Source organism: Oryzias latipes, chromosome 11, assembly GCF_002234675.1.
Source record: "Oryzias latipes chromosome 11, ASM223467v1".
Lineage (NCBI taxonomy): Eukaryota > Metazoa > Chordata > Actinopteri > Beloniformes > Adrianichthyidae > Oryzias > Oryzias latipes.
In genome coordinates this window covers 15,511,579-15,537,416 of record NC_019869.2, presented here as the reverse complement: position 1 = coordinate 15,537,416, position 25,838 = coordinate 15,511,579, and the positions used below count along the sequence as shown (strand labels likewise).

General features: G+C 38.9%; 2 protein-coding genes across 2 annotated transcripts; one reads left to right on the top strand and one right to left on the bottom strand.

The window, feature by feature from the left end:
- Positions 1 to 1,909: 1,909 nt before the first annotated feature.
- LOC101174605 (intermediate filament family orphan 1) lies at positions 1,910 to 16,498 on the bottom strand. The gene is made up of 10 exons (XM_023960037.1): positions 16,387 to 16,498; positions 15,125 to 16,287; positions 10,017 to 10,077; positions 9,290 to 9,385; positions 8,484 to 8,624; positions 8,236 to 8,420; positions 8,047 to 8,164; positions 5,812 to 5,901; positions 5,600 to 5,730; positions 1,910 to 4,329 (listed from the first exon to the last, which is right to left on the bottom strand). The coding sequence occupies exons 2-10, from the start codon at positions 16,042 to 16,044 to the stop codon at positions 4,176 to 4,178; spliced, it is 1,896 nt and encodes a 631-aa protein (XP_023815805.1). The 5' UTR covers positions 16,045 to 16,287; positions 16,387 to 16,498; the 3' UTR covers positions 1,910 to 4,175.
- A 2,762-nt stretch (positions 16,499 to 19,260) lies between these two features.
- LOC101174359 (synaptonemal complex protein 3) lies at positions 19,261 to 24,688 on the top strand. Its single transcript, XM_023960284.1, has 8 exons — positions 19,261 to 19,598; positions 19,705 to 19,777; positions 19,973 to 20,007; positions 21,943 to 22,060; positions 22,191 to 22,290; positions 22,491 to 22,589; positions 23,558 to 23,662; positions 24,226 to 24,688. The coding sequence occupies exons 1-8, from the start codon at positions 19,535 to 19,537 to the stop codon at positions 24,277 to 24,279; spliced, it is 648 nt and encodes a 215-aa protein (XP_023816052.1). The 5' UTR covers positions 19,261 to 19,534; the 3' UTR covers positions 24,280 to 24,688.
- Positions 24,689 to 25,838: the final 1,150 nt, after the last annotated feature.

Sequence of the window (25,838 nt, the reverse complement as noted above, 5' to 3'; positions counted from 1 at the left end):
TTTAGCTAAAATTACAACAATTTAAAACAGAAAATGCTACTTTGTAAAGAGTTACAATTAAAATCAGAGAATGACCAGCCCATAGTTACTGTTGTAGTACTACTGTTAACAACCACTACAAGTGACAATTGATTTATAAATAAGTAAGAAAAGATTTATAAGAATAAGTAAAAAAAAAATCACCTTCAATCACAGTGAATGTTACTCTTTTGAATGATTCTGCTGTGTAATTTAGGCTAAAATTAAGATATTTTTTTCTCTTATTTGTTTCTGAAAGTTTGCACTTCTAAATGTCTTACTTTTGCTTCTCTTTTGCTGTGACAAATTCAGTGTCAAAGGTTCCTAACCATTTCAGTTTACTCTTTATGTCACAGGGATTAATGGAGAAGCTGTTTTCTGTTCCAACTCAGAATATGTCATTGTTTAAAAAAGTCACAGCAAAAAAAGAATTTTGCAAAAATAATGAAACGCTGGAACTTTATGAATTATTTTTAAAGTATTGTTCTTTTAAATTAAAATATGCTGCTAGCAGTTGTAGCCAAGTGAGATATAACTTAAAGTTCCCTAAAAAACAATACAGTTGTGTCTAAAAGGAAAAAAACACATACACGTTACTTTTACTGATTAAGGACAAGATCCGTAGTTTTTTGTATTTTTCCAAATCCTAAAAAATGGATTTACAGGAAGAAGTCCAGAGTTCTGCGAGGTTTACAACTATTTTGTTTACTCTTCCACTAAACATGATTCAAGTTTTGGAAAAAGGTTTTCTTTTATTCCAGGAGGAATATGACGACATATCTGGTAATTGAAGTTTTCCAGTAAAAAACACAAGTTTTTAGGACAATGAAAAAATAAATGAGGCACAATAAAACTTGTTACATGCGTATTTTGTGTATTATTATTATCATTATTATTATTTTGGGTGTTCATGGAACACAGCACTTTGAAGGCAAACGTGATAGTTGGTGGTTTAGAGTGGAGTGTGATGTGTTGACACAGTCCAGCTGTTTTCTCCAGACAGCTTCCTTTCTGCCTCCTCATCGATCTGCTGTGGGGTTGCTCGGCTCCTTTTACACCTTCATCAGCCCATAAAAGAGCAGCAGAAAGCGATCACTCTGAATGATTGCAGAGGCATTCAGGACACCAATCAATCGCTGATGCTGCTGGGAGAAATCTCACTGCAGGAGTTGGTGCCGTTATTCTTCTACATGTACGGAGATGTGAAAAAAGGCAGTTAGTTTGCACCACAATTCAAGAGGCATTAGTAAGAGGAAGACAACAGCTAAAAAAAACAGTAATTACTGGCCAACTCAAGACTAATGCTGGGATTTTGAAGGATTTTGTTGTGTTATGAGGACATATAAAACCTCCTTTTCCTCCCTTTACCCTTGTGCTATCCTAAGCACTTTAACATTGGGAGTTGGGTCATCTAGACCCACTAGACAGTGCACTGAACATTTTTTCTTCAATGATTTGTGATCTTCACTGGTGTCCATGGATTACATGAAATCTTTCCACCTTTATCCTGGTAGGATAACACGTCAATGTAAGGGTGGGGTCATCTAAGATAGCACAAGGGTTAATGTTGGGAGATCCTGCTGAGCTACTATTTCATGACCTCGCCTCCCCCCCCCCCCCCCAAAAAAAAAACACCACCTAAAACTTTCTTTAAAATGCATAAAAAGTTAAATGAATAATACTTTATCAGAAATTCTAAGATGTTTCTGCAATGTATGGACAAAATTATCCAAGAGATGTAAGTTGAAGGTAGCAGCTCTCCTGAAAATTAAGATGTCATTAAAAGCAGCACATACACTTTACAGGTGTGTCACTTCCACACACTTCATAGCATCATTAAAAAAGTTGATTTTTTTCACTCGTTCAGTTGAAAAAAAAAAAACTTTCAGGCTGACATGTTTCAAATGTTTATTCTGACATTTCTCATCAAACACAAATGAAAACAATTCACCAACAGGTTCTAAAGCACAACAGTCCCCGTTTTTCCTGCTGAGAACTCAACCTGCATGATTGGAGTCAACCATTTAGATTAGATCAAGAAAAAATGCCAATCCATATGTTTATTTTCAAATAAAGCACTTTCAGTCATTGGATATCTAGACGTTTTAGAGAACAAACAGACATTTAAAGTTTCACAAACGATTACAGAATGAATTGCTTTGGACTCAACTGCTAAACCTCTGACGTCTATTTTCTGTGATGCTACTGAGCAACGTTGCTGTGATGTGACGATGCTGTGGTGCAGCAGCGTCTGGTTGTGTTACAGATGTAAATGTTGAAGTGAATGTCTGAACTTCCAACAAGTGAAGAAGTGATGAAGCTGTGGAATTCACACCTCAAACCTCTAGCGGTTCCACTGAAGCTGAAGCAGATTTTCTCAAATCCCAAACATCTAACAGGTTGCTAAACAGAGTGATGTAAAGCAAAAAGAAAAAACATGAAGCTTGCAGCATTTGTAGATCAGTGCCATCATAATATTTTGCTTTTCATGCTGTAAAATATAAAAAGGCAAATTAATATGTTTACTTAAAAGCACAGACAAAAATAAATAAATACATACATAAATGAGTAAATAAATAAAGATAAAGTACTACGAACTGAAAAAGTAAAATTTTGAAGTCATTTCAGAAAAAAATAATTTTAGAAGCTCTTGTATTTTCTTGCCTTTTTATTCACTATTTTCAAACATTAATTTTGTATTAAAAAAACTGTCTTGTAGTTAACCTAATATATGTTTTATGAATAACAGAAGGTCTGTTTTCAAAATAAATTTCTGTTCCTAAAAATGTCTTATTTTTTAGATTCTTTTCAAGAAAAACAAGAAATATGCATCTTTAGAAATATGTGGTTTCAACCTAAGCAGCAAGTTTTAATCTTGTTTTGTGCTACTAAAAGCATTTATTTATTCCATCCTTGTCCCCACCATCCCCTTTTAAAGCTGCTCATTGAGGTTTTAACAGAGTGGTGATTATGTTATTGGTGTTTTGTGATTTTGAATTTCAAGTAACTCCAGACTTTAGTTTGTGGCTCATTGCTGGATGGAGACACGCAGACCTCTTTTCCTATTCTTAGAAAGCTGTAACTCATCCTCCTGATAGCTGAGATTTGATTTACTGGAGATACGATACGAAGCCCATCAAGACGACTGTTGTTGTGAATTTCGGCTATACAAATAAAATTGAATTGAAAAATACTCTTTACAAGCATAAAGGAATTATAAAATAGAAATATTTTTAAGTATTTTTCCCAGTAAAATGGTTAATACATCCTTTCCTATTGTCCAACACGTCGACCATCATTGTGTCCTAACCTTCTCCCCATTTTCCCTCTTTTCCTTACAATAAAATTTTAATTTCAAGCTTGACAAAACAACAGAAACAGCATTTAAAGACCTAAATTATTCACTTTTACTGTAAAACGTAAACATTGCCTCAGTTGAGTCTATTCATTGATATAGATTTGTACTGATACAAAGAAGCACATCAAAGAAGCTTCTGTTAAAATAAAATAGCAAATGTCATATATATATATATATATATATATATATATATATATATATATATATATATATATATATATATATATATATATATATATATATATATATATATATATATATACACACACAGGTATATAATTTTTTCATAAACTGAGATTAATCTAAAATGCTGAGTACATTGTTTAAGGCAGGTTTAGCTAAAAAAAAACGTTATTGCATGTATTACTTGTTACCATAAACTCTCACAAGTCTCCACTGAAGAAGAGATTCTATTATAAAACCAAGCTTGACACATAAAAAAAAATCATTAAGACACATCATACTGAACCCTGTAGTTTACAGGAGTCCATGTAAAGTGCTTTCTTCATGCTGTCCTGCCTTAGATTTGAAAAAAAAAAAACTGTGCAAATGACCATTTTCTGAACTAAACAGAGAGCTCAGCGTGAATTCTGTAATCCATCCTATTTACAAATTCACACAACAATATTGCAAAATAAATATTTTCTTCGCCATCCAGTGAAATTCCCACAAATAACCACAGGAGGGCAGATTTCATAGATGCAGCATCTTTGCAAGAATTTCTCACATTGCTTTAAATGTTGACATCAAGTTCAGCTTTCTGGTTGGTGAATGATGTCACCTGCTGTGTGTTTGTGTGTCAGGGTTTCCTCCAGGACACCAGGGGGATGGCAGTGTTGATGTTGCAGCAGCAGTCGCTGCCCTCAAGGTTGGCAGTTAGAGGTGGCTTCTTCCTCTCCTTCTCCTCGCAGTCAGAATCCTCCGCAGTCAGTGTGACGAGAGGCGAAGACTTCCTGTGAGAAGCACAGATGATTGCAGCAGAATAAGGACAGCCAACAAGAGGCTTATATGAAAAATAAAACTCAATGTCAATGTTTCTATTGTTATAAAGGTTTATGTGTACACTCATCAGCCACTTTATTAAGTACACATGTCCAACTGCTCATTAACACAAATTTCTAGTCAGCCAATCACAAGATTCCTGATCTACTGGGAATGTCACCCACAACCATCTCTATAATGTACAGAGAATGGTCCGCAAAAGAAAAAATATCCAGTGTGCGGCAGGTCTGTGGGCAGAAATGCCTTGTTGAACCCAGAAGTCAAAAGAGAATGGCCAGACTGGCTCCAGCTGATAGAAAGCCAACAGTAACTTAGATAACCACTGATTACAACCGAGGTCTGCAGAAGAGCATCTCTGAACGCACAACATGTCCAACCTTGATGCAGATGAACTACAGCAGCAGAAGACCACACCAGGTGCCACTCCTGTCAGCTAAGAACAGGAAACTGAGCTACAAAAGACACAGGCTCACCAAAACTGGACAATAGAAGATTGGAAAAATGTAGTCTGGTTTGATGAGTCTCCATTTCTGCGTGTATCCATCCTGCCTTTAATCAAAGATTCAGGCTGCTGGTGGTGCAATGGTGTTGGGGATATTTTCTTAGCACACTTTGGGCCCCTTAGTACCAATTGAGCCAATTCCAATGCCACAGCCTACCTGAGTATTGTTGCTGACCATTTCCATCCCTTCATGACCACAGTGTACCATCTTCTAGTGGCTACTTCCAGCAGGATAAGGCGCCATGTCATAAAGCTGGAATCATCTCAGACTGGTTACTTGAACATTACAATGAGTTCACTGGACTCATGGATGAACAGCTGACAAATCTGCAGCAACTGTGTGATGCTGTCCTGTCAATATGGACCAAACTCTGAGGAATGTTTACAGTACCTTGTTGAATCTATGCCACCAAGGATTAAGACGGTTCTGACAACAAAAGGGGGTCTAACCCGGTACTAGAAAGGTGGACCTAGTAAAGTGGGCTGTGTGTGTAGCTCTAAAGAACAATCTGGATCCTAATTCTTTGGCTTTTTAAAGGATCCCAGGTTGTTTTGAATTAAAGATATTTTTCCAAATGTAATTTTCTTCCTCAAAAGAAATCCAGCATCATTAAAATGTCAGAATTTAATGATATGTACCAGAGGCTATGGTTTTAGCTTACACACTTTTTAATAAGAGATGCTGTCTGATGAAATTTAATTAAAGATGGCTTTGTTACCTGTCCCCACTCTGCGTGATGAGTCTCCTGCAGGTCTCCATTTGGACATCCAGGCCTCTCTTCATGGAGCACATCTCCATGTACTCATGCAGGTGACGGTTCATGTCACTCTTGGCAGTGGCTAGTTCCAGCTGACGAGAACACAAATAACAACCGCTGACGTTTTTAAAATTCTTATTATTTCTAACTCTGCTGATTTGAAGTGGTCTCACCTCTATCTGGTTGATGGTGTCGTGATATTCCTTCTCTCTGGACTTAAACAGAGACTCTGTGTCATTGATCACCTTCTCGATGGACTCGTCCTGAAGGCAGCGAGAAAACAGTCAGTTTGAGGCTTTGCTCCTTTTTGGTTGCAGTCATAAAAATTTTAACAGAAAACCTGGAAAACCAGCCTGTTTTTGGAGGCATAGAAATATAAAAACTAAAACCAAGGTAAAATAATTCTTTTGGGAAAATTGATTAAGATACAAAACTTTAAGGTAAATTAAAAAGAAATTGCCAGAAAAACGTATATTAGTAATATTCCAAAATGTGTTTGTCATAAATGTTTACATCGTTTTTAGCAGTAACTCAAATGGGCAAAGACCAAAATATGTATACACTAGAAAAAAACATTTTAAAAGCAAACTCTTCTACATTTAAAGTCCTTAAACCATTTTTAAAAAGTTCAGTTGTTTTCCACTGCTGTTATTTTAATTCTGAGTGATGTGTCGTCCTGTTTGTTTGTGAGTTTCCTTCCGGTGTTCTGAAATCTCTTAATCTGCTGTGATTTCCCTGCAGCTTCTTCTGGCGTTTCACTAAGCAGGTCAGTGGCCTTCTCTGCTGCTCAGCCACTTAAAAGGCTTACATTTCAGCAGGACAGGAGTGGCGTCTGCGTCATCAGACTCAGTAGAAAAAACCCACAAACCTGCTGCATTTAACAACCGCAGGCTAAAAACGGCTCTGTCTGCAGATCACTGAAATGGGACAGGGCCAAACTCAAGTATTTGAACTCAGGGAAAAGCCGAACAGGAAAACATAAACCATGCGTAAATGAAGCTGTATATCACTTTTATTTATTCAAGTTTTATTGACATTCCATGTCATTTGAGCAACAGGAATTACCCTTTAACAGTAAAAGAGACAGTTTTGTGCTTTTTAGAAAAACATTAACAGATCTATTTTTGAAAATTCTGCAGATGCAGGTTAAAGTTGGAGAGGATTATCTTTCATAAATTGCTAAACAGCAAGACCTTTTTTAGAATTCTTAACAACTTTTGAATTAGTTTGATTTTTTAAGCTGTGAGGTTTGACACTTATATTTACTTTTAGCACCTGATTTAGCGTTTTAAACTAGGTTTCTTCTTCTCTGATATTCCACACTTTAGTCAGGTGCAGGTTTTACTTAAGTTATTTTTTAACGATAATTTGTGTTTTTTGATGAATGTATGTAGCTTCCTTGAGCAGTGTCCAGTATATTTAGCTGTTTTTTTCTAATTTTAATGCTTTGGTTTATTAATTCATGATTTTAATGATCAATTTAACATTAATCATAAACATCATTTAACTTTTGATTGAAAATTTTACTTCTTCAAAAAAATATCGTTTTTTTGGTTTTATTTTAGTATAATTTGTCTCAACGGTTTTAAATGTTGATCAGAAAAAATTGTATTTTTTGCATAATTTAACATAATTAGCTTTTGATTGTTGATTATTTGTCCAATTTAGCATTGTGTTTACTACTACTCTAGAAACTATGTTTGGTATTTTCTAACTTTTAATTCATTTAAACTTTGTTTTTCTAATGAAGCCTTTAACATTTAACTGAGGAGTCTCATTGCAAAAGTGATCTGTAAAATTTGTGGTTATTGATATTTTTAACAGCATTTCCTTTGATATTTTTACCACAGGACAGGATTTTGTTCCATTTTTTATTATCTGAGCAAAATTATTTAACTATTTCTCACTTTTACTTTTAGATTGTAATTTATTCAAATTTTATTCTTTCCAGTTTTCAGAATAGTTTTTAAATATTTTTCTTTTTCTTGTCAGATGAAAATTTTAGAAGCATTTTTTCCCCCAATTTAAAGTTTAACAGCAGGAGCAACAATTTTATTGTGTAGTTTCTTCACAGCTGGTTTTAATTAAATTCTACTATGACACTTTTTACACTTGAATTATGTCAGTAGACATGATCTAGTCTTCATATTTCTGCAGGAAGTTTCCAACTTTAGTGGTAAATTGTAATCAAAGATAATGGAGAATTAAAACATTAGTTGAATTTTATATTTTTAAAGCAATAGTGGACTAAAGAAATCCTCTGACTCTTTTTCTTGTGCATTAATGTGTCATTGAACATTTTTTTCTTGTCTCATTCTAGAATCTTTATATCTAATAAGCAGTTACTCTTTTGCTCACTGAACCGACCCTTTCACAGGAATAAACTCTCTGAGTCTCTGTGTTCTCACCTCTCCCTGTGTTTCCATCCCAAAAGAGCATCCAGGAAAATCCTCCCACAGCAGAAGCGTGTCTTCGCTTTCCTCCCAGGCCAGACTGTCGCAGTCGTCCTCAAAGTCACTCTCCCTCCTGCACAGATATCATCCAACAGCTGCAGAGTTCTGAGCGCGCCTTCTGTGCATCTAACCGACATCACCTACAGCTGGTTCAGCATCCTATGCATCTGCTCGTTGATCTGATCGGCCGAGGAGCTGCTCAAGTCCTCCTTTTTGGCACCGCCTCCTTCGCTCTCGGACACGCTCAGTTCATCTCCGTCCCCGTCCTTCAGCGACTGCCCACTCCTGTTCCTGGTGCGGCGATTTAGAGAGGAGGGAGGCGTGGGCACCTGGCGGGAGAACATCTGTATGAGTCACAGCTGAGATGGGGATATTCATCACTGCAGATGTACCTGGAAGATCGGGATCACATCCTCACTGTTCCTCTGCTGGGCTACGTCGCAGAGGCGAGCCGTGATGTCGATACGCCGGCAGATATCCATGTCCACCTTCATGGCCTTTTCCTGGATCTTACTGTCCAGATCTGACATGTCCTGACCCCAAGAGAAAAAAATTCTCATAATACATATTTAAAAACAAAAGAACATCTGTATATGCGCAATAAAGCCAGTTTTATCAGGTAAAAATGTTTCGCTACTGTTTATGTCATCTCTTTTGCACAAATATTAGTTTACTTTTCCTTAGTTTGCACTATTTCACTGTTTTTATTATGGAAGTATATGGTGAATGAATATATATATTTTTTTGATTATAGGCCATTGAGTAGGTAATCAGCTGGTGGGTCACATGGTTGTGGGCGGTGACCTTAATTGACTTTATCTCACCTGTGGTGTTTTACCTGTGTAAGATGGAAGGGGGGGTGAGTTGGGTTGCCGTATTTTTTGTTGACCGCTTTATACGCTTTATACACTCACTACGCTTTGAATATATTTATTTATGTTACCTTTAATTACCCTTTTTTGTCACGATTAAAAGTTCAGGAAACGAACTTCATTATGCATGGTCCATTTTTTGAGCTCGAGCGCGTCATTCAATAACCCAGACCCACTATCAGCCTCTCAGCGACTGTTTGGTTTTGAAGTCGCTACAATGATGACTGACTTTAAGGACAATGGATATCTTTAGCTTGTGGAAATAAAAATAATGACAAAATAAAAACATTTTTTAACGATCATTTTGAAGAAAAGGAAAGCCTTACGTTGCTCATGAGTCCTTTAAAGAGAACAAGATCCGCTTTGAGCTGCTTCACTTTGAAAGCCAGCTCATCCTGACACACTTCACTCTCCTGCAGCTCCTGCAAACACCATCATGTCATTTTCTGGAGCCACAAACTGCACAAACAGATACAAACTACACTTTGATTTGCTAGTTTTGAACAAAAAGGAATAATACATTAATGTAGTTTACATGTTTACACGTATCTTCACTGCTTCAATTTACATTTTCATCCATTTACAGTAGACAAATCTGGAGGTAAACATATGGAATTAAAAATGACACAAGGATCCTCTGCTCTGCCAGCAACCTTTAAAAAAAGTGACTGATTGCAGTTAAATGTTTGTAATACCTGACAAGAGTTTTTATGCTAATCTAAATGGTTTAAAACTTAAATATTAAAATATTTTCCAGCATAAAGGGGTTTTAAAGTCATGAAAAAGAATCATAGAAGGACACGTCTCAGAAGGAAACGTCGACGTCTCCGCAGTAGAAGTGGAGTCTCTGCTAACTTTGGATCATTGATCTGCAGTAGCACCTCAAGTCTCTTGAGCTCAGGAACTGGAGGACATCTTTCTTTTTTGTTTTACTATAGCCGTATATTGGAAAAAGATTAATCAAACTTAAATGTTTATCTGTGGTAAAAACATAGAAAACATGGAGCCCAGTTAGTTTAAAAACATAAATAAAGGTTTGAATTGTTAACTCACCTCCTCAAGCTCTGCCACTTTCTCTTGCAGGTCCATTCTGGCTGTGCACTCTTCCTCCCATCTACAAACACAACATCGGGAGTCAATTTACTTGGAACAAAACAAGCAAAAACAATTACATCAAACTCGCCAGTAAAATGCTACAAGAACAAGAAAGTGTCTCGTCCTAAAACCGTCCATGAAGTTCAATTGTATTTGATTCCTCCTGTCGTCAGTGCGACCTGGTTTTATGTGTGATGGGATTCATGATGCTCTTTTTTCTCTCTGAAGCTGTAAGTGAAACCCCACTAAGTTTCTGCATGAGCTCCACTGTGCAGCATCGGGACTCCTCTGTACTCAGCATGACAGCAGACTCCAACATGCACAGCTTCTGTGGAGCTGATAGTGTGTTTGATTAGACATACATGAGAGATTAAAGTATTCTGTACAGATTATTTCTCTCAGTTTCTGAATCCACACTTTTATTTTTAAAGTTGTTTCAAGGATAGAAACATCTATAGAAAACATTTGCTCAAGACTCAATTGATCATTTATACTCCCTGTTTATTTAAGAACTGACTTCCAATTATTACACATTCAATTCTTTTAAATTAAAATAATTTATATCTGTTTGTGTTGATTTCTTAGGAGTTCATCCAGATTACGGTATTCAAAGCAATTTTTTATTTTTTTACAAAATTCCCTCCATTCTGATAAAACCACAGGATGCTGATTTTTGTCTGATCTCTGAGCTTTTTTTTTTGGTCTTTTCCTCATTTTTGAAAATACTCTGCATTCTTTGGATAAAAAACTTATTCCCAAATAATTTTCTTAATTTTATAATTGATCTTTGTAGTATTTTTGGTAAGGAAGGTGTGGAGTGAGGCTGTGCCTCAATTTGCTGTGATTTTTTAGCTCGTGCTGGTTTGCGGCGCCTTCCGTCCGTGAAACCAGGGTTCGACTCCGGGCTGCTCCCTGTTCCCTTCTCTACCTCTGTGCCGGTTCCAAGCCCGGTTTGAGAAGGTTGCGTCAGGAAGGGCATCCGGCGTAAAAAAACATTGCCAAATTTACCATGCGACTTGTTCGCTGTGGCGACCCCGGATGGGAGAAGCCGAAAGTGGAAGCATAGAATCTGAATTGCACAAACTTGCAAAAACTTAAGCAACCACTTGTCTTTAATTTTTCAAATAAATTCAATGTCTTTAAGCCTTCATAGCCCGGTTAGATACAAGCAGACTTGAAACAACCCACAGACAGGTCTGCTATAGTGACCAGTCGTCAAATTAGGCTGGAAAAAAATCATCATTTTCATTTCTTTTTGTTTTTAAACTTTTTAACCCTATCCTTAATAGACATTTTTAACGACTACAAATAAATTAAGAATATGTGCTATTTTACTTCCTCTGATGTTTGTAATCTTAAAGCTGCACTTGTGATGATAGTCAACAGAGGCAGCAACAAGCCTGAGCAATGAGATAAAGAAAGCTGATAATCAATATCAAACTGACAAATGGTTCTTCAAAATTGAAAAGGAAAAATAAAAGTAATTAGTTTTCCTTCCCCAAGTGGCAGCACATTTCCATACATATGCTTTTTTCTACATGATATAATTATGAAGGTGTGCCATTGATGATGAAGTGTAGGGGTCTGCTACCTGCGGCTCCACTGTGGCTCTTTGGATTTAAAACACGGTTTGAATAAATAATAAATTATTTAGTGAAGTTAAGCACACATGTGGCAGAATTCCATATAATTATTGCAATTATGACATGTTTGACTTGGTTTCCTTGCATTTTTTATTCTAGTAAATTTGCTGCAGCAGAAGGTTTTTTTATTATTTGACACAGGGTGTATTTTATTTTGAAAGTAACGTGTGTGTGCTGCTGTCAAAAGTAAAGAAGTTAAAGTTGTTATCAAAAACAACACTTTTATAATTTAATCATTGTAAATTTTAAAAGCAATATTTTATAAATCAATAGCTTAATGGCCACATAAACATAAACAAAGTGGATTTTTCTTAAGGGTTAGGCAGGACTTTGCAATTCTTGCTGGGTTTTAGTCTTTATTGAAACTGAAGACCAAATGTCTCTTTTGGCGTTAAAGATTGCAGACCCCTGACCTAGTGGAAGAGTGTCTGCCCTGAGACTCAGAGAATGTGGAGTGAATCAACAATTGAGTTTCTAAAATTTTGAAAATTAAAAGTTATGGTTGGAGGCAAACATCCTCTGCAGTGAGTTGGCACATATGGAAAGTGATCAAATCGGAGCAAAAGACTGTGACATCAGAGGTTTCATCTCCAGTGTTTTGTTCAGCTTTTTGTATCCAGGAGGAGCTGCTCATGCTGAGCTGTGCAGACAGCACCGAGATGAGGTTCTGCAGTTCATGATGATGAGGATGTCAGTGCCAGTCTGACGCTGCAGAAGCTTATTTGGGACAGACAGTGCGTGCACACAGGCAGGGGGAGAAGGACTACCGAAAAGAAAACAAGAGAGGGGACTCAGAAAGATGGAGGGCGACCTGTGAAGAGATGTAGAGGCAAATAAAGATGGATGACGTGGAGATGCAGTGGAGGGTGTGGAGGGTGACATCACTGCAGGCCCGTGCTGCATTGCAGGGCCCAGAACATAACTCAGCAGGAAGGTGGAGGAAGCGAGGAACAGCGAACTGGATGAGCAATTTTTAGCATTGGTTTCACAATCTTTTTGTATCTTTGTGTATGTTTTTGCACATCTGACATTTAAACGCTTTTCTGTATTTAGAAAGACAAACAATATCAGACTGCTGCAGCTCAGTTTATGATGCATTTAATTTCCTTTCAGGACCGACATCGACCACATTTATTTTGAAAAAAGGCGAAACTGATTTTTTTCTGCCAAATTCTTCACAAATAAACATTATTCCACATACGAATATTCCCCAGGCGTTATTCGCCAGCGTTTTTCGCCACGTTTTTTGTGTTCACACCCAGGCGATTTTCGCTGACGATGAGCCGAGAGAACATGCAATTTCATTCCCTGACATTAGATGGCGCTTAATGTAAAACAGAAATACTCCTGTACACAAGGTGGCGCTGCGCAACTTTACGCTTCTTAAAGTCGCTTTTCACTCAGAAGAAGAGAGCAAGTATTTACACGCTTGTCAGAATCATACAAAGAAAACATGAATATTTCAAGCACCAGTTGCTCCAACTGGTGCTTGGTTCGGGGATATTTTAGAATGTCCGTCATTATTTCTTCGCGGCTGTGTAGACGCTACTCGGCGTCTATCTTCTTTGCTTGTATGTGTGCTCAGCAAGGCAGTTTTGTGTTTGAGCGCCCCCAAGTTGTGATTTACTGTAACTTCAGAGGCTCCAGACACGTGTGCAAAAGCGCTGTTCTCATTGGTCAAATAGATTTCGACGCGACGCGTCAAACCAAAAAAACGAACCCGAGGCGTTTTTTAAAAAGTGAGGCTATGACGCGTGGCGTTTTTTCGCGTCGTTGTGCACACTCACTTTGGTGCCCTTTGTTTAGTCACGAGGCGTTAAACGTAGGCGAAAATCGCGGGCGAAATTCGTCCCGGTGTGAACAGGCCTTTACAATCAAAGACAGATTTACTGGACTACATTAATATTGGGAGCTTGACTTAATTCAAATAAATTCAATTTTTATTTAAGTAGCCCAATATTTACAACATTAGCCATGGGATTCATACCAGTAATTATATAATAAACATGAAATCATAATGAACATGAAGTCAGGACTCAATAGGGAATAGCTAAACTATAAGCAGACTAGGTCAAACTGGGCATCCCTGCCCTTAGACCCTCTTTCTCTCCTGCTCGACTAGAGACTCGCTTTTGTTGAGCCGCAGTGTTTTGTAGGGACTGCTAAAGTTTTTATTTACAATCATCCTCTTTTGGACATTCAGCTCTGGATGAGCAGAACAGAACCCAGAACTGCCCATAAAATGAATTAGCCGCAGTTGTCAGTTAGCTATGTTTCAAAGGGGATGAAAAAGCATCAGTGCATCGGCAAACCAGAGAGAGCAGTCAAACTCGCCAATAAATGCTACAACGCAACTGTTTGTTGACGTGGTGCTAAACCGTTTCCAGACAGATTCAATGCTTTTGAGCAACAACAACACTTCTGAGTGTAAAGCTGGGGATGAGAAATACTGAAGCAGTTTGACTCAGAAGTTCTTAACTTGATTTGGTTTTAGAGTCAAGACAATTCTATTCAAAAAAGTTTTTTTTTCAAAATTACAAAATTATAAAACAATTTTTAGTTGGTTTTGAAAACAATGTATGAAGTTGAGTCATAGCATCTGGACTTAGGGCTCACTTTATTGGAAGTTATATTGTTGGGGCATGATGGACAATATATAAATAAAACTCAGTTTAAAATAGCATTTCTGAGTATTACTTTATTCAAATGGTTGTGAATCAGGAGCAAAAATGTAAAAACCCTGTAGCAGCGACGTAGAAGCTACAATCGGCGGGCGACAAGCTCCCTGATCCGTTCATTGTCTGAGCTGGCATTTGGCTCAAAACTGTACAGTTGGATTGCTCCAGTTTTGTTACACTGCTAATGTTAAGTATGTAGGGATTTAAGCTAGCGTAAGTGCATGTAAACAGATGGATGATGGGAAGTGGGGCAGGGTTTCTCCACGCCAATAGTTTTTCCCAAAACCTTAGAGGCGAATTTCTTATTAATACTCCTGTTGCTCTGCAGAAAATATGTCCTAGAAAGGACACAGGTTTATTGAATTTGGCAAAAAAACAAAACAAAACAATAATCATAATTAAAGACCACTGAGAACCTTCATCAACTTATGAAAACAAATTTCACAAAAATAGTGAGTTACACTCAATAAAAGAGGACATTTTCATTATTAAAATGATAAATTCTTACATTAAAAACCAACAGAATCCTTATTTTTATCTTAAAAAACAAGAAATTGTTTAAAAAAATACTAGTCTCATGAGTCAAAGTTGCATTTCTATAGATAAGTAAATGTCTATTAATCGATTTAGTTATTTGTAGCCTCTTTTGAGTCTCATCTGGACCAGTTTTGGCATTTAAAGTTTAAATGTTCCATCCACATGGCACTCCAGCATCTGTTGCTGCATGCAGCTACAGGTTTCTTACCTTCTCTTGTACTCATCCCTTTCTCTTTTCACCTTGGACAGAACGTTGTAAAGAGCCCGGATCTCAGGTGTGATCGTGTCGACCTGGACTCCAACTCCATCCTGGTGCATCCAGGGGAGCCCGGGCCCTGTGACGCACGGTTCCCGCCCCGTCCCAAAGCGGCGCATGTGGTTGAAGGTCCAGGTGGTTTCCGGGTAGAAGTGTTGCGCTGAAGAGGGGGGGTTGTTGGTTTTTGAACTGGGAGGGGGAGCGTTGAAGTTGGTTGGTGGGGCCTTGCCCGGACTCTGTGCCGTGTTGACGGGGTCGCCGGGCATGATATGGTTGGAGTTGGAGTCCATCATGTTGACGTTATTTCCACTCAGGAACAGTGATGGAGGTTTAAGGGTGGGAGAGAGAAACCCCCCAGGAAGGAAGGGTGAAGCGTGATAGGGCGGAATAAGACTAGCTCTGGCTGGAATGGGCCCAATAAATCCAGTCTGGACCCCCATATCTTTGGTCTTTGGCCTCTGGAGCCCCTCCCCTGTGATGTTGTCCTCCAAGGCCTGCTGCAGCTGCTTCTCTAGAACCTTGTTCCTGCGCTCCAGCTCGTGCACTTTCGCCAGGAAGCAGCGGAAGCGCAGGTTCAGGGTCTTCAGCACGCTGATGTTGGATCCCAGGTCGTTGCGCAGCGCCGCTGGGGGCACGCGGCGCAGGGGGCTGCTCAAGTGCAGGTACGCCGGGGCAGACGGAGGCCAGGCTCCCAAATCCAACCCGAACCCATCCGGCCCGAATCCCCCGTGGTCACCCAGGAAGTAGCTCGGTTCCGGGTCACTTTGACCCGTCATGTAGTGATGCTGCGGATGCGGAGCCAGGAAGCCGCTCTCCCCGAGAACCGGATTCATGCTCGAGTAGGAGAATCGGAAATGCTCAAAGTCCGGCATGAACTCAGACTTACGCAGTTCCCCTCTGCAGCCGGTGACTCAGAGAAACTCGGATAAACCAAAACTAAAGGAAGATTCAGGGACCTCCCTGAATGTTTCTCCTGAATTGTCTTCGCAGATCAGAAAAAATTACAGCCAGTGAAAAATATCTTCAGTGCCTCGAAAAAGCAGTAAACAACATCCAAACAGAGCAAACTGCTGCAAACCTGCGCTGACCCACAAAATGCTGCGCACAGCTGTAGCCTGCAGCAAAACAAACCAGATTATTTGTCTTAAAAACGCGAACCTTCATAAAAACACGCTCGTTATGACGCACATCTAAAGATAAACGGAGCTGCGTACCTGGCTGACAGGAGGAATCACTCCGATCATGTGGAATCGGTTCTCTGAAGACGCAGCAGTGAACTCAGGAGGACTGCGGCTGCAATTTACCGCAGTGACCATAGGGGCGCACACGCAGCTTTACTACCGTAACAGACGCAGTAAGAGAACAACTGCATTTAAATAGGATTTAGCAGAAGGAGCTGCGCGTGCTTCAAAAGCTGTCATCGCGCCTTGGGATCTATACGGAAGCTTTTTTCTCTCACAATTCAAAGTGAAAATAATGCTTTTAATTGTTAGTCTGTTGTATAAAATATAAGCTTGTAGAAAAACGAAAATTCAAGTTTTCTGAAAGGTTTCCCGAAAAGTCTTCAATTCCGCTGTTTCAACATTAAATTTTGCAAATATGAGAAGTTTTACTCAAAATCCCACATTAAGTTTAGACAAAGACCAGCACCAATCTTTTACAAATGGAAACACTATATAATCCAGGACATGTCCGTCAATAATTTGTTTTATCTTTTTTTTTAACTTGTCCTGTCCAACAGCTAAGCAAACCATGATGAGAGCTGAAAGCCTTTTGTGTTGGACATATTTTACTTTTACAACAGGTGTTATGAATCTTATGATACACCAGATGTATATTTAAATAAACCCCTTTTGGAATTTCAGCTAAACTTTATTCATGTTAATTATATTTGTAAATAATTCTTTCTGGACCGGACGGAAAAGAAAAGGAGGAAAGAAGAGAGAGGGATGACAGATAGTGTGTGTGTGTGTGTGTGTGTGGGGGGGGGGGGGTAGAGGGGTGATTATAGTAGCAAGGGTAAGTTCATGAAGCGTCAGAAAGCAACAAGTTACTGGAGCTTTATAATCACAACTGACAGGTTAAGATGCATGACAAATCGAAAATGGGCGGGGCCTGTCCACACACACTCAAACGTGACAAACACACCTGTTGGCTCCAAAAGTGTTTGCACACAAACAAGTCTATATGGGCATACTACCACTAACATTCACACACGCCTACTTATGCATTCAAGCTAACACGTGAAACATTTCATTCAGCCACGCAAACTGTTTGTGCAAAGGTGAGTTAGCACCTGGTCTCGAGTGAGTGTTTATGTTCTTCTGGGGTGGATGTCAGCGGGACCGTACAGTAACCCGAACCGTAGAGCAGCCTCCCCACCGCGCCCAGGGGGCCCAACGAGGGCCCCGCCCCAGGGGGACACCCCAAGCCCCAGACAGGCGGGCCACCACCACCCAGGATTCCTGAGCATCCCCCAACCCCAGGCACGAGTCAGGGCCCCCCAGGGAAGACCCGCCCAGGCCACGGTTATTCCAGGAGAGAGCAAGGCAGGGGACGGCCCCCCCACCCAGGAGGAGGACGCCCAAGAGGAGCGAGGGTCCACAAAGGGTGTTATAAATATGGCCCGACCAGGCTCACCCGCAGATGGAAAATATGAAGAGGACCAGAACCCACACCACCGGGACACAGAATCCTCCAGGTTCATATGTGGTACGATCCCCGGCTCCTTGCCAGAGAGCTCTGGGATCCCTCTCCCTGCGTGGAAAGAAGGCCGTCGGGCCCAGGAAGCCAGCACCCCAGGGACAGGGCCGCCGTGACAGAGGGCCCCAGTGTGGTAGTGTGCGTGTGTGTGTGTGCTTGTATGGATGTGTGTGTTGGAGTGTGTATTTTCTAGTGGAAAAAGTGTGTATGTACTAAAGGGTGTGGTTAAAAATAGCGGGGAAGGCACTGAGAAAACATCTTCTGCTTGCAAACAGTGATGTCCAAACACCCTCCCCACCAAGGGGAAAAATTTGTTTTATCTAAATGATCAATTAGAAGTTTTAACTTATTATTATACGTTTTTGATGTCTAAAAGCTTCAGCAAATTGTTCTCAAAAGTGACGCATTATAAAGTTGAACAAGTTTTAATTGGTTAAGAAGATCAAATATGTAAACTAGATGCACCTCACCGAAGTTTACAGAGTTCATGCTGGTTTGAGGAGGCTTCTTACAGCAAAAGCCAGTTCACAAAGGGAGAGGTTGCAATGTTAGAGAAATGCTGCCACCTGGTGGCTTTCTCGTGCAATGCGTGAATTGGTCATTCTTCACCCTATCAGCTGTGTATGTAAAGTAGAATTCCCCTTCTTGGGTCTGCTGTAGCTTCTTGACAAAAAACTGCTCATTACCTTTTTTTTACCTCAGTTCCCTCATATCTGAGCATTTTTACCAAAACCCTTTTTTAATTTACCAATGTCATCAAATCGTTACTATTTCAGCTAAATTAAAATTATGATGAACACCCCCCCTAACTGACATATACCTGGCATGCCCTCCTCACGTGCCCGCCCACCCCTTCACTGGCTAAACTGAAAGACAACTAAAACATCTTTGACAAACAAAGAGGGATACACGTTCCTCTTTTATTTGCAACAATGTGCTATTAGACTACATATTTTAGGAGTTTTCTTCTGTTAAATATATTCTACATAATTAACTTATTTTTGGTCATGTCCTCCTCACACAAAAATATGCTTTTAATGTAACACACAATACAAAAAGTCCATCTGAAAATTGCAATTTTCTAAAAACATTAAATTTCAATTCACCTATAACACAGCTATATATATGTAAAAAACAAAAAATGTTTAACTAAATCATTCCAAACATATAACCTAAAAGTAGACCTTCATTTATTTTAGGCTGATGTTATTTGCACACATTTATTATTATTATTATTATTATTATTATTATTATTATTATTATTATTATTATTATTATTATTATTATTATTATTATTATTATTATTATTATTATTAACTTAAATTAAGTACTTTTCTTTTGGAGGGGAGTTTCCCTTCTGGCACGCGCATGCTTGGCAAACGCCCAATGGCACGAGGACAGAAGCCAGTCTTCAGTGGCGGGAAGAGTCGCGTTTTTGCTTGTTATGCTAAGTTTTCTTTTGTTCTTGTGCCCCGTTTATAGCTAATGTGCCGCTAAAATTGTGGTTTGAGTGTTGTTCGTTTTATAAAAGTTTTACACCGGGTGTTTCTGTCTGATAGTCGTCAACTGTAAATCATCTTTCAAAATAGTTTTTTTTTTTTTTCTGAGCAGAAGCTAGCTTTAGCCTATCTCTGCTCTCTGGACCCAGCCCCACAGAAAATGGCATCAAAGAAGAAACAAAAGCTGAAGAAGGAACTGAGGGGTTCCGAAAATGCCAGAGAAGGTGCGATCTGTGTAATCAGTCTAAACTTTAAGGGGAAAAACAGCTTCTCAGATTCTAACTGAACTTTTGATGTATTTTGAATGTCCTAACATTGAAACTGCACTAGTGGACAAAGTGGCAAAGAAGAGATCAGCTGCTAGCTTTGAGGAAGAAGAATTTGGATGTGCTGATGATGTTGGGTAAACCTTTAATATTAAACTTAAAAGTTTTTTTAAACATCTTATTTTACTACAGTTGTTTTGTTAATTAATGATGTTATTCCTCTGTGTAAGAAAATACTTCATAATTCTGATTAGGAGAACCAAGTATCAGTGTTACAACTTGGTTTGTTGTTGTGTGTCATGATGTAACACAACTTTTCTACCACTATGAAGGAACGAAGTTCAATCCATGTTGGAAAAGTTTGGGGGTAAGTGTTTGTTTTTATTTGCTGCAATCACTTTATTAACAGATTACATCTTTATAGAATTTCAAAGTTGATATGAATTCTTTTAGATTTACACCCTAAATTAAATTAAGCTCATGTAAATGATTAACAAAGAGCATCTGATAGTTATGAACTTTTTTATTTGGTTGTCTCAACGCACTTAGCATTTATTATGGTAGAACAAGTAAAAAAGGGAAATTGATCACAGAACAATAACTACTTAACATCCTTCGTAAAAACCTATTCCAATTAAAACAGTGCTTTGGTGTTTTTAACAGGTTCTTCTAGAGCTGGGCAATATGGCCAAAAAAATAAAATTTCAGATTTTTCATTTCAAATTTCACTTTTGATTTTCAGCCATTTTCTCCCTGCTTTTACTTTCTTTTAAAAAATTACAAATGATGGAATATATTTTAACAAAAACTAATTTATTTTACCATTTCCTTTGGAAATTGGCTTGAACACAAAGTTGAACTTAATACAAGCTGTAAAAATGTTAGCATAACATTGCAGCAGATGTTTTGTGAGCTACTGCTAGCTTGAGCCTCCCATAAAGAGAATAACTAGAACGCACTCGGCTGAGTAGTTTTGGAAGCACTAGCCTTGAAACAGATTTTGCAGCGTGTGGTTTGATGATCCAAGTTTGAAGTCACGACAACACAGTGACCAAAATCTACAGTTTTGACTCCCCAACAAAGTTGAACGGTAGACCAAAAAAATCTACAAACCAAATTATTCCATTATTTTACAAAGAAAAACTATAGGTGTTATTTTAAAAAGGATATTCGGTTAAATGCAAACATAGAAGAAGGCACAACACAATGAAAACATCAGATGTAACCCTTGTGCTATCCTAGGCACTTTAACATTGGGAGTTGGGTCATCTAGACCCACTAGACAGTAAATGGTAAATGGCGTATACTTATATAGCGCTTTCTACCTTCTTACAAAGGCCCAAAGTGCTTTATAGTAACAGTCCCATTCACCCATGCACACACACATTCACACACTGATGGCAGCTCTGCTGCCGAACACTGGCGCCAACCTCCCACCAGAGGCAAGGTGGAGTTCAGTGTCTTGCCCAAGGACACTTTGACACATGGGCGTGCAAGGCGGGAATCAAACCTGCAATATTACGATCGCGGGTCGACCGCCCTATCGCTGCACCACGGCGCCCCAGTGTTTTGTGAACTTCACTGGTGTCCATGGATTACATGAAATCTTTCCATCTTTATCCACCTTTGTCATGGTAGGAATAACACATCAATGTAAGGGTGGGGTCATCTAAGATAGCACAAGGGTTACAACAACAGTTACTTTTTAAGGAACTACCGTATTGATTTCTAATCAATCTTTGTTTTCTGCTTTTGGTGTTTTTTTACGCTGTCTATGAAATGTTTTATTTCATCACAAATGAGTTTTTCTGTTTTCTTGTTGAAAAATGAGAAGAGGGTTGTCACTCAGTCACTTGTACCAACTGTAAAGTAGATTCAAACCTGCTGAGAAAACAAGGACAGATTTCCTAAAGGGGAGCAGATTTACAGAAAATGCTCTTTTGTCAACCGGTAAGTCACAAGTTCCCCTCTTCGCTCCGTTCTGACTCCAACGGTGCTCATCATTTTTGTGGCACCAGTAATTTCAGATTGGGGTTGTGAGGGACTGTAAGCTAGTGGGGAAATGGGGGCAGGCTTAATCCGCTTCAGTGGTCTGTCCCACAACCTAGAGGCTAATTTTTGTAATGAACTCCTGTTGTTCTGCCGAAACTATTTCCTAGAAAGTTTTTTAAATTTCGGCTAAAAACGGCATCATTACAATTTAAAGACCAGCTAGAACGCTTTTACAGTAAATCAGAAGACAGGATTTTAACATGTAACTGTAGTATTTAGTGAAAAGCCATTGTTTACTATGCTCTTTCAGCTGAAATCAACAAGGCGATGCACGCCAAGCAAAAGCACCTGGAGGGCCTGACTAAGAACCACATGGTGGGAAGTCAGCACAAGCTGGAGCAGCTGTGGAGCAACTACCACGGCCAGAGGTTCTCTTCTTCTGTAACTTTTTACATGACCCAAAGAGATCTAATGGAATGGAATGTCATAACATTGTTTCCTGTTTGACCGCATCAGTGTCCGTTCAGCTGTTTGTCCTCATGCATGATGCGTTTGCAGGAAGAAGACAACCCAGCAGTTCTCTCAGCAGGTGTCTGCTGCGCTTCAGCAATGGGAGGCTGAAGCACATCGCTCTGAAGAGCAGGAGGAGAAGCTCAACGTCAGTTTCCTCTGCTGGTCCATCACGTTCTAGAGCTTGACTCTAAGATAATGTTTGGGCAAAGAGTCAAGTTGGATCTTATTTAAATGCGTTTTAAAATTGTTCATATTAGGACAATATTACAATAAACCTTTGCTAGCTGAGCAGACTTTTTATAAAGAAATGTCCTTCATTGACAGAACTTTTGTCGATTATTACAGAATTTGTTCCGGCAGCAGCAGAAGATCCTGCAGCAGGCCCGAGTTGTGCAGAACCAGAAGCTGAAAGGCGTCAAAGAGTTGTACGAGCAATTTGTGAAGGTGGGCTGTTTCATATTAAGCTCGTCCTCAAGAATACACAGAGGATGAATGAGTGAAGCTACATTCACACCAAATGCGATTTGTGTGCCAACAGCGTCCAGTTTCAATTTAAATCAATGTGTGGCGCATTTCAGGCGTCGCTTCGCAATGTTTCCAGAGTTCAAATATCTGAACTTTGGTGAAGTATTTCCGTTTCGCCAATCAGTGAGGAACTCTGCTTTGGCCTGTGATGTGTTGACGATCTGATCAGTGGGTGGAGTCAAAAACCAACATGGAGGAGAATCTGATCATTATTCTCCTCCTGAACTTTATGATATGTTTCTTATTTGTATGGAGACATTTAAGAAGGTCCTATAATTTTACATACACACACCATGTTCTAATTTCTGGACTAACGTAGGACTAGGTCATCAGACTGGGTCACATAGAGAGGGAAGTACAGCTGAAAGTGGTCGTCATTCAGACGCAGCTCCTGCAGTAGATGGTGAACCTCACCTTAATGGGAGAGTCTCTGAATGACGTCATGAACCCAGATATGAAGACGGGATTACCAATGCTGTTGTAGAGCTCTTTAAAATAAATAAATCTGATCCCTGATCATCTGTCTTACATGCATTGACTTTATATAAGATCTAAAGATATACAGTCAATGCTCACATGTAGAGATGATGCATTAAACCTTGATTGCAGCTCCTCCCACATGTGGAGGGAGGATCAAGTTTATAAACACATTTTTAGGAAAGCGTTGTGCAGCAAATGTGACGCGCCAATTGTTTTTTGGTGTGAACGCAGCATTAACGTTTTCTGGTTGGGTTTGTGTTTTGTGAAGCATCTTTCGTCTCACGACCCAGTTTATATTGCAGACTGACTGAAAAAACATTAAATTCATAAAAGTTTGCTAAGATGTAGTTGTCGCATGGATTCTTACTTGTTTAAATGCTTAAGGACTTCTTTTCTTTTCCCTGTAGAATATGGAGGAGATGGAGAAAAGTCACCACGAGTTCCTGCAAGGGGCACAAGAAGAACTGAAGCAGGAAATGGCCACGTTGCAGAAGAAACTGCTTATGGACGCAGTGAGTTCATTGTGCTCAGTTCTGGGTCTTCACTCAGTGTGAAGTCAAGTTTGAAACGTGCTTCAGTGAGCTTTGTCACTTGACAAATAGATATCTTCTCACTATAAGGAAATGGACATTTGATGTCAATCAGTAGATCTTCCTTACTGCTTTCACAGACCACGTTAAGCCTTTTGTCATTAAGGTGATCATCAATACTGTGAAATAAATTACTGAGAGGAACAATCAGTCTTTCAGAAAGTCTTTCAGTGTTTCTGTTCCTCTTGTAGTTAAACATAGATTATACCAAATCCCTTAATCCTCAGATTATCATGCATTACTCAGGATTTTTCCATATTTCCGTCTAACTTGATCACCTAATACACATGTAGAGGAGGACTGTCTGAATCAAATGACTTCTTGTTTAGTTGTTCTTGTTGATGCGGTTTACTGTTATGCTGTAAGTTTAACACTTGCTGTTTTTTGATAGAATATTATAGTCACAGTAAGCACGAATATATATTTAAAAAAAGAGCAAACTGATAGAAAGTATAGGGGCATAAAATTTGAATTTGTTTCCGCAGCAACATAAGGAGATGGCCACAGTCCGCAAGTCGCTGCAGACCTTGTTCTTCTAGACGGCTGTTACCACGGTGACGGACAAGTTACACAGAAATGTTGCTCCAGTCTGAGTTGTTCATAGTACTGTCTCAGGTTCTTTTTTTTTTCTCCTGCGTTGCACAGTAGACCTTTTTATCACATCATCTCGTAAATATTCTGAAGGCTGCACTGAGCATGCTCAGTTTGACCCTGTAAGCTGCAGAAAAGCAGACATGTTCAGATGAAATTGTGTTTCATTTCACAATCCCCTAGTTTGTATGTTTTCTATTTAACTGTATATTACATATTAACATATTCTATTTATATAACCGATTGTCCTTACTCTGAAACATTTCATTGGTACTTTTTATGGTTTTAGCTTTTTTTTCTGTAATTGTGAAATATGTTTAGTACAGTTTCTGTGCATTAAAAGCCAGGAAAACAAGATCTCTGATTTATGAAACGACTTTCTTTCTGACAAGTTGATTCCTGGCACTAAGCCTTAAAAATGGAGCAGCTATTCTTTGGATTCAATTTAGAATCCCAAATGAGACAGAAGTGATGAAAAAGAAGAAAATAAAAGAGACTAAGGAGACGTCATTCAGATAGAAGATCCTTAAAACGGAAATGTAGAAAAATGATCAGTTAATGAGAGGAAAATCCAACAAAGTACATCAAATTCTACCCTTTTTAGGATGGTGTAAGCTTGAATGTAACCGACAAGTCTGTTTGGAGTCAGAGGCATTTTAGGAGAGACTCCTCCATCTGAAAAGCATCCTGTTCAACTCTAATCCTGCTTTTTTAATGGCACATCTGCTTACTTGAGTGATGATGAAGTGTCTACATGCACTGCTGCTTTGGGTGAAACCCATTTTAAGCAGCATCTTCTGGAAGCAGTCGTCATGGTGACACACCAAAGGAAGAAGCGAAGCCGCTCGGTGAAAGCAGAGCTACTTTTCTATGTTGCAATCATCCAGAAGGTACAGTCTAGTTTTAGATTAAAATATTTATAATCTAACATTTGAGGAAGGTCCTCCCTGCAGTTCTGCAGTTTCTTGAGGAACTCCTTACCCTTCAGCGTAAAAGCATCAAATTCTTGTCTTGTCTGGAGCAGAAAGATGTAGACTTGGCTGCAGCACGACGTAAAATAGTGGATGGGGTTTTGCAGAAGCTGGCCTGTAGCAGAACAGCGTTTAAGAAGGTGAAACTGGAAGATTACAAAATGTCAATCTGTTTAAATGGAGGTCCTATTCAGGATGAAAATATTGCATTCTGACTAAAATAGGCTAATCTTTGAAGAACTGTGATGTTAAAATTTGTCAATGGAATATTTCCAACTAAGTTTCAGAGCAGATTGTGATAAAAACATCTGAGGCCAAAGACTTCCTGTCAGCAGGTCAATCAGCTGCACTTCATCCACCCAGTAAAATGTTTTTCCTTTTATTAAGCTGTTTGATGTATTATCAACCATATTCGCCTCTTTCACCACCCAAAATTGATTTTAGCATTCCGCTAAAGGTTAATATGCTAATGTTGGCATTTCTATTTATATTACTTCTTTTCAGCAAGCTCTTACATTAGCATTCCTTGCTAATTT

Coding starts and splice junctions, on each gene's coding strand:
- LOC101174605 (XM_023960037.1), bottom strand. CDS start 16,044: ATGCCGGACTTTGAGCATTTCCGATTCTCCTACTCGAGCATGAATCCG. Junction 10,078..15,124: donor AGGGATGAGTACAAGAGAAG/GTAAGAAACCTG, acceptor TTGTGTTTGTAG/ATGGGAGGAAGAGTGCACAG. Junction 8,625..9,289: donor TTAAAGGACTCATGAGCAAC/GTAAGGCTTTCC, acceptor TCTTGGGGTCAG/GACATGTCAGATCTGGACAG.
- LOC101174359 (XM_023960284.1), top strand. CDS start 19,535: ATGGCATCAAAGAAGAAACAAAAGCTGAAGAAGGAACTGAGGGGTTCC. Junction 19,778..19,972: donor GGATGTGCTGATGATGTTGG/GTAAACCTTTAA, acceptor ACCACTATGAAG/GAACGAAGTTCAATCCATGT. Junction 22,291..22,490: donor AGCAGGAGGAGAAGCTCAAC/GTCAGTTTCCTC, acceptor CGATTATTACAG/AATTTGTTCCGGCAGCAGCA.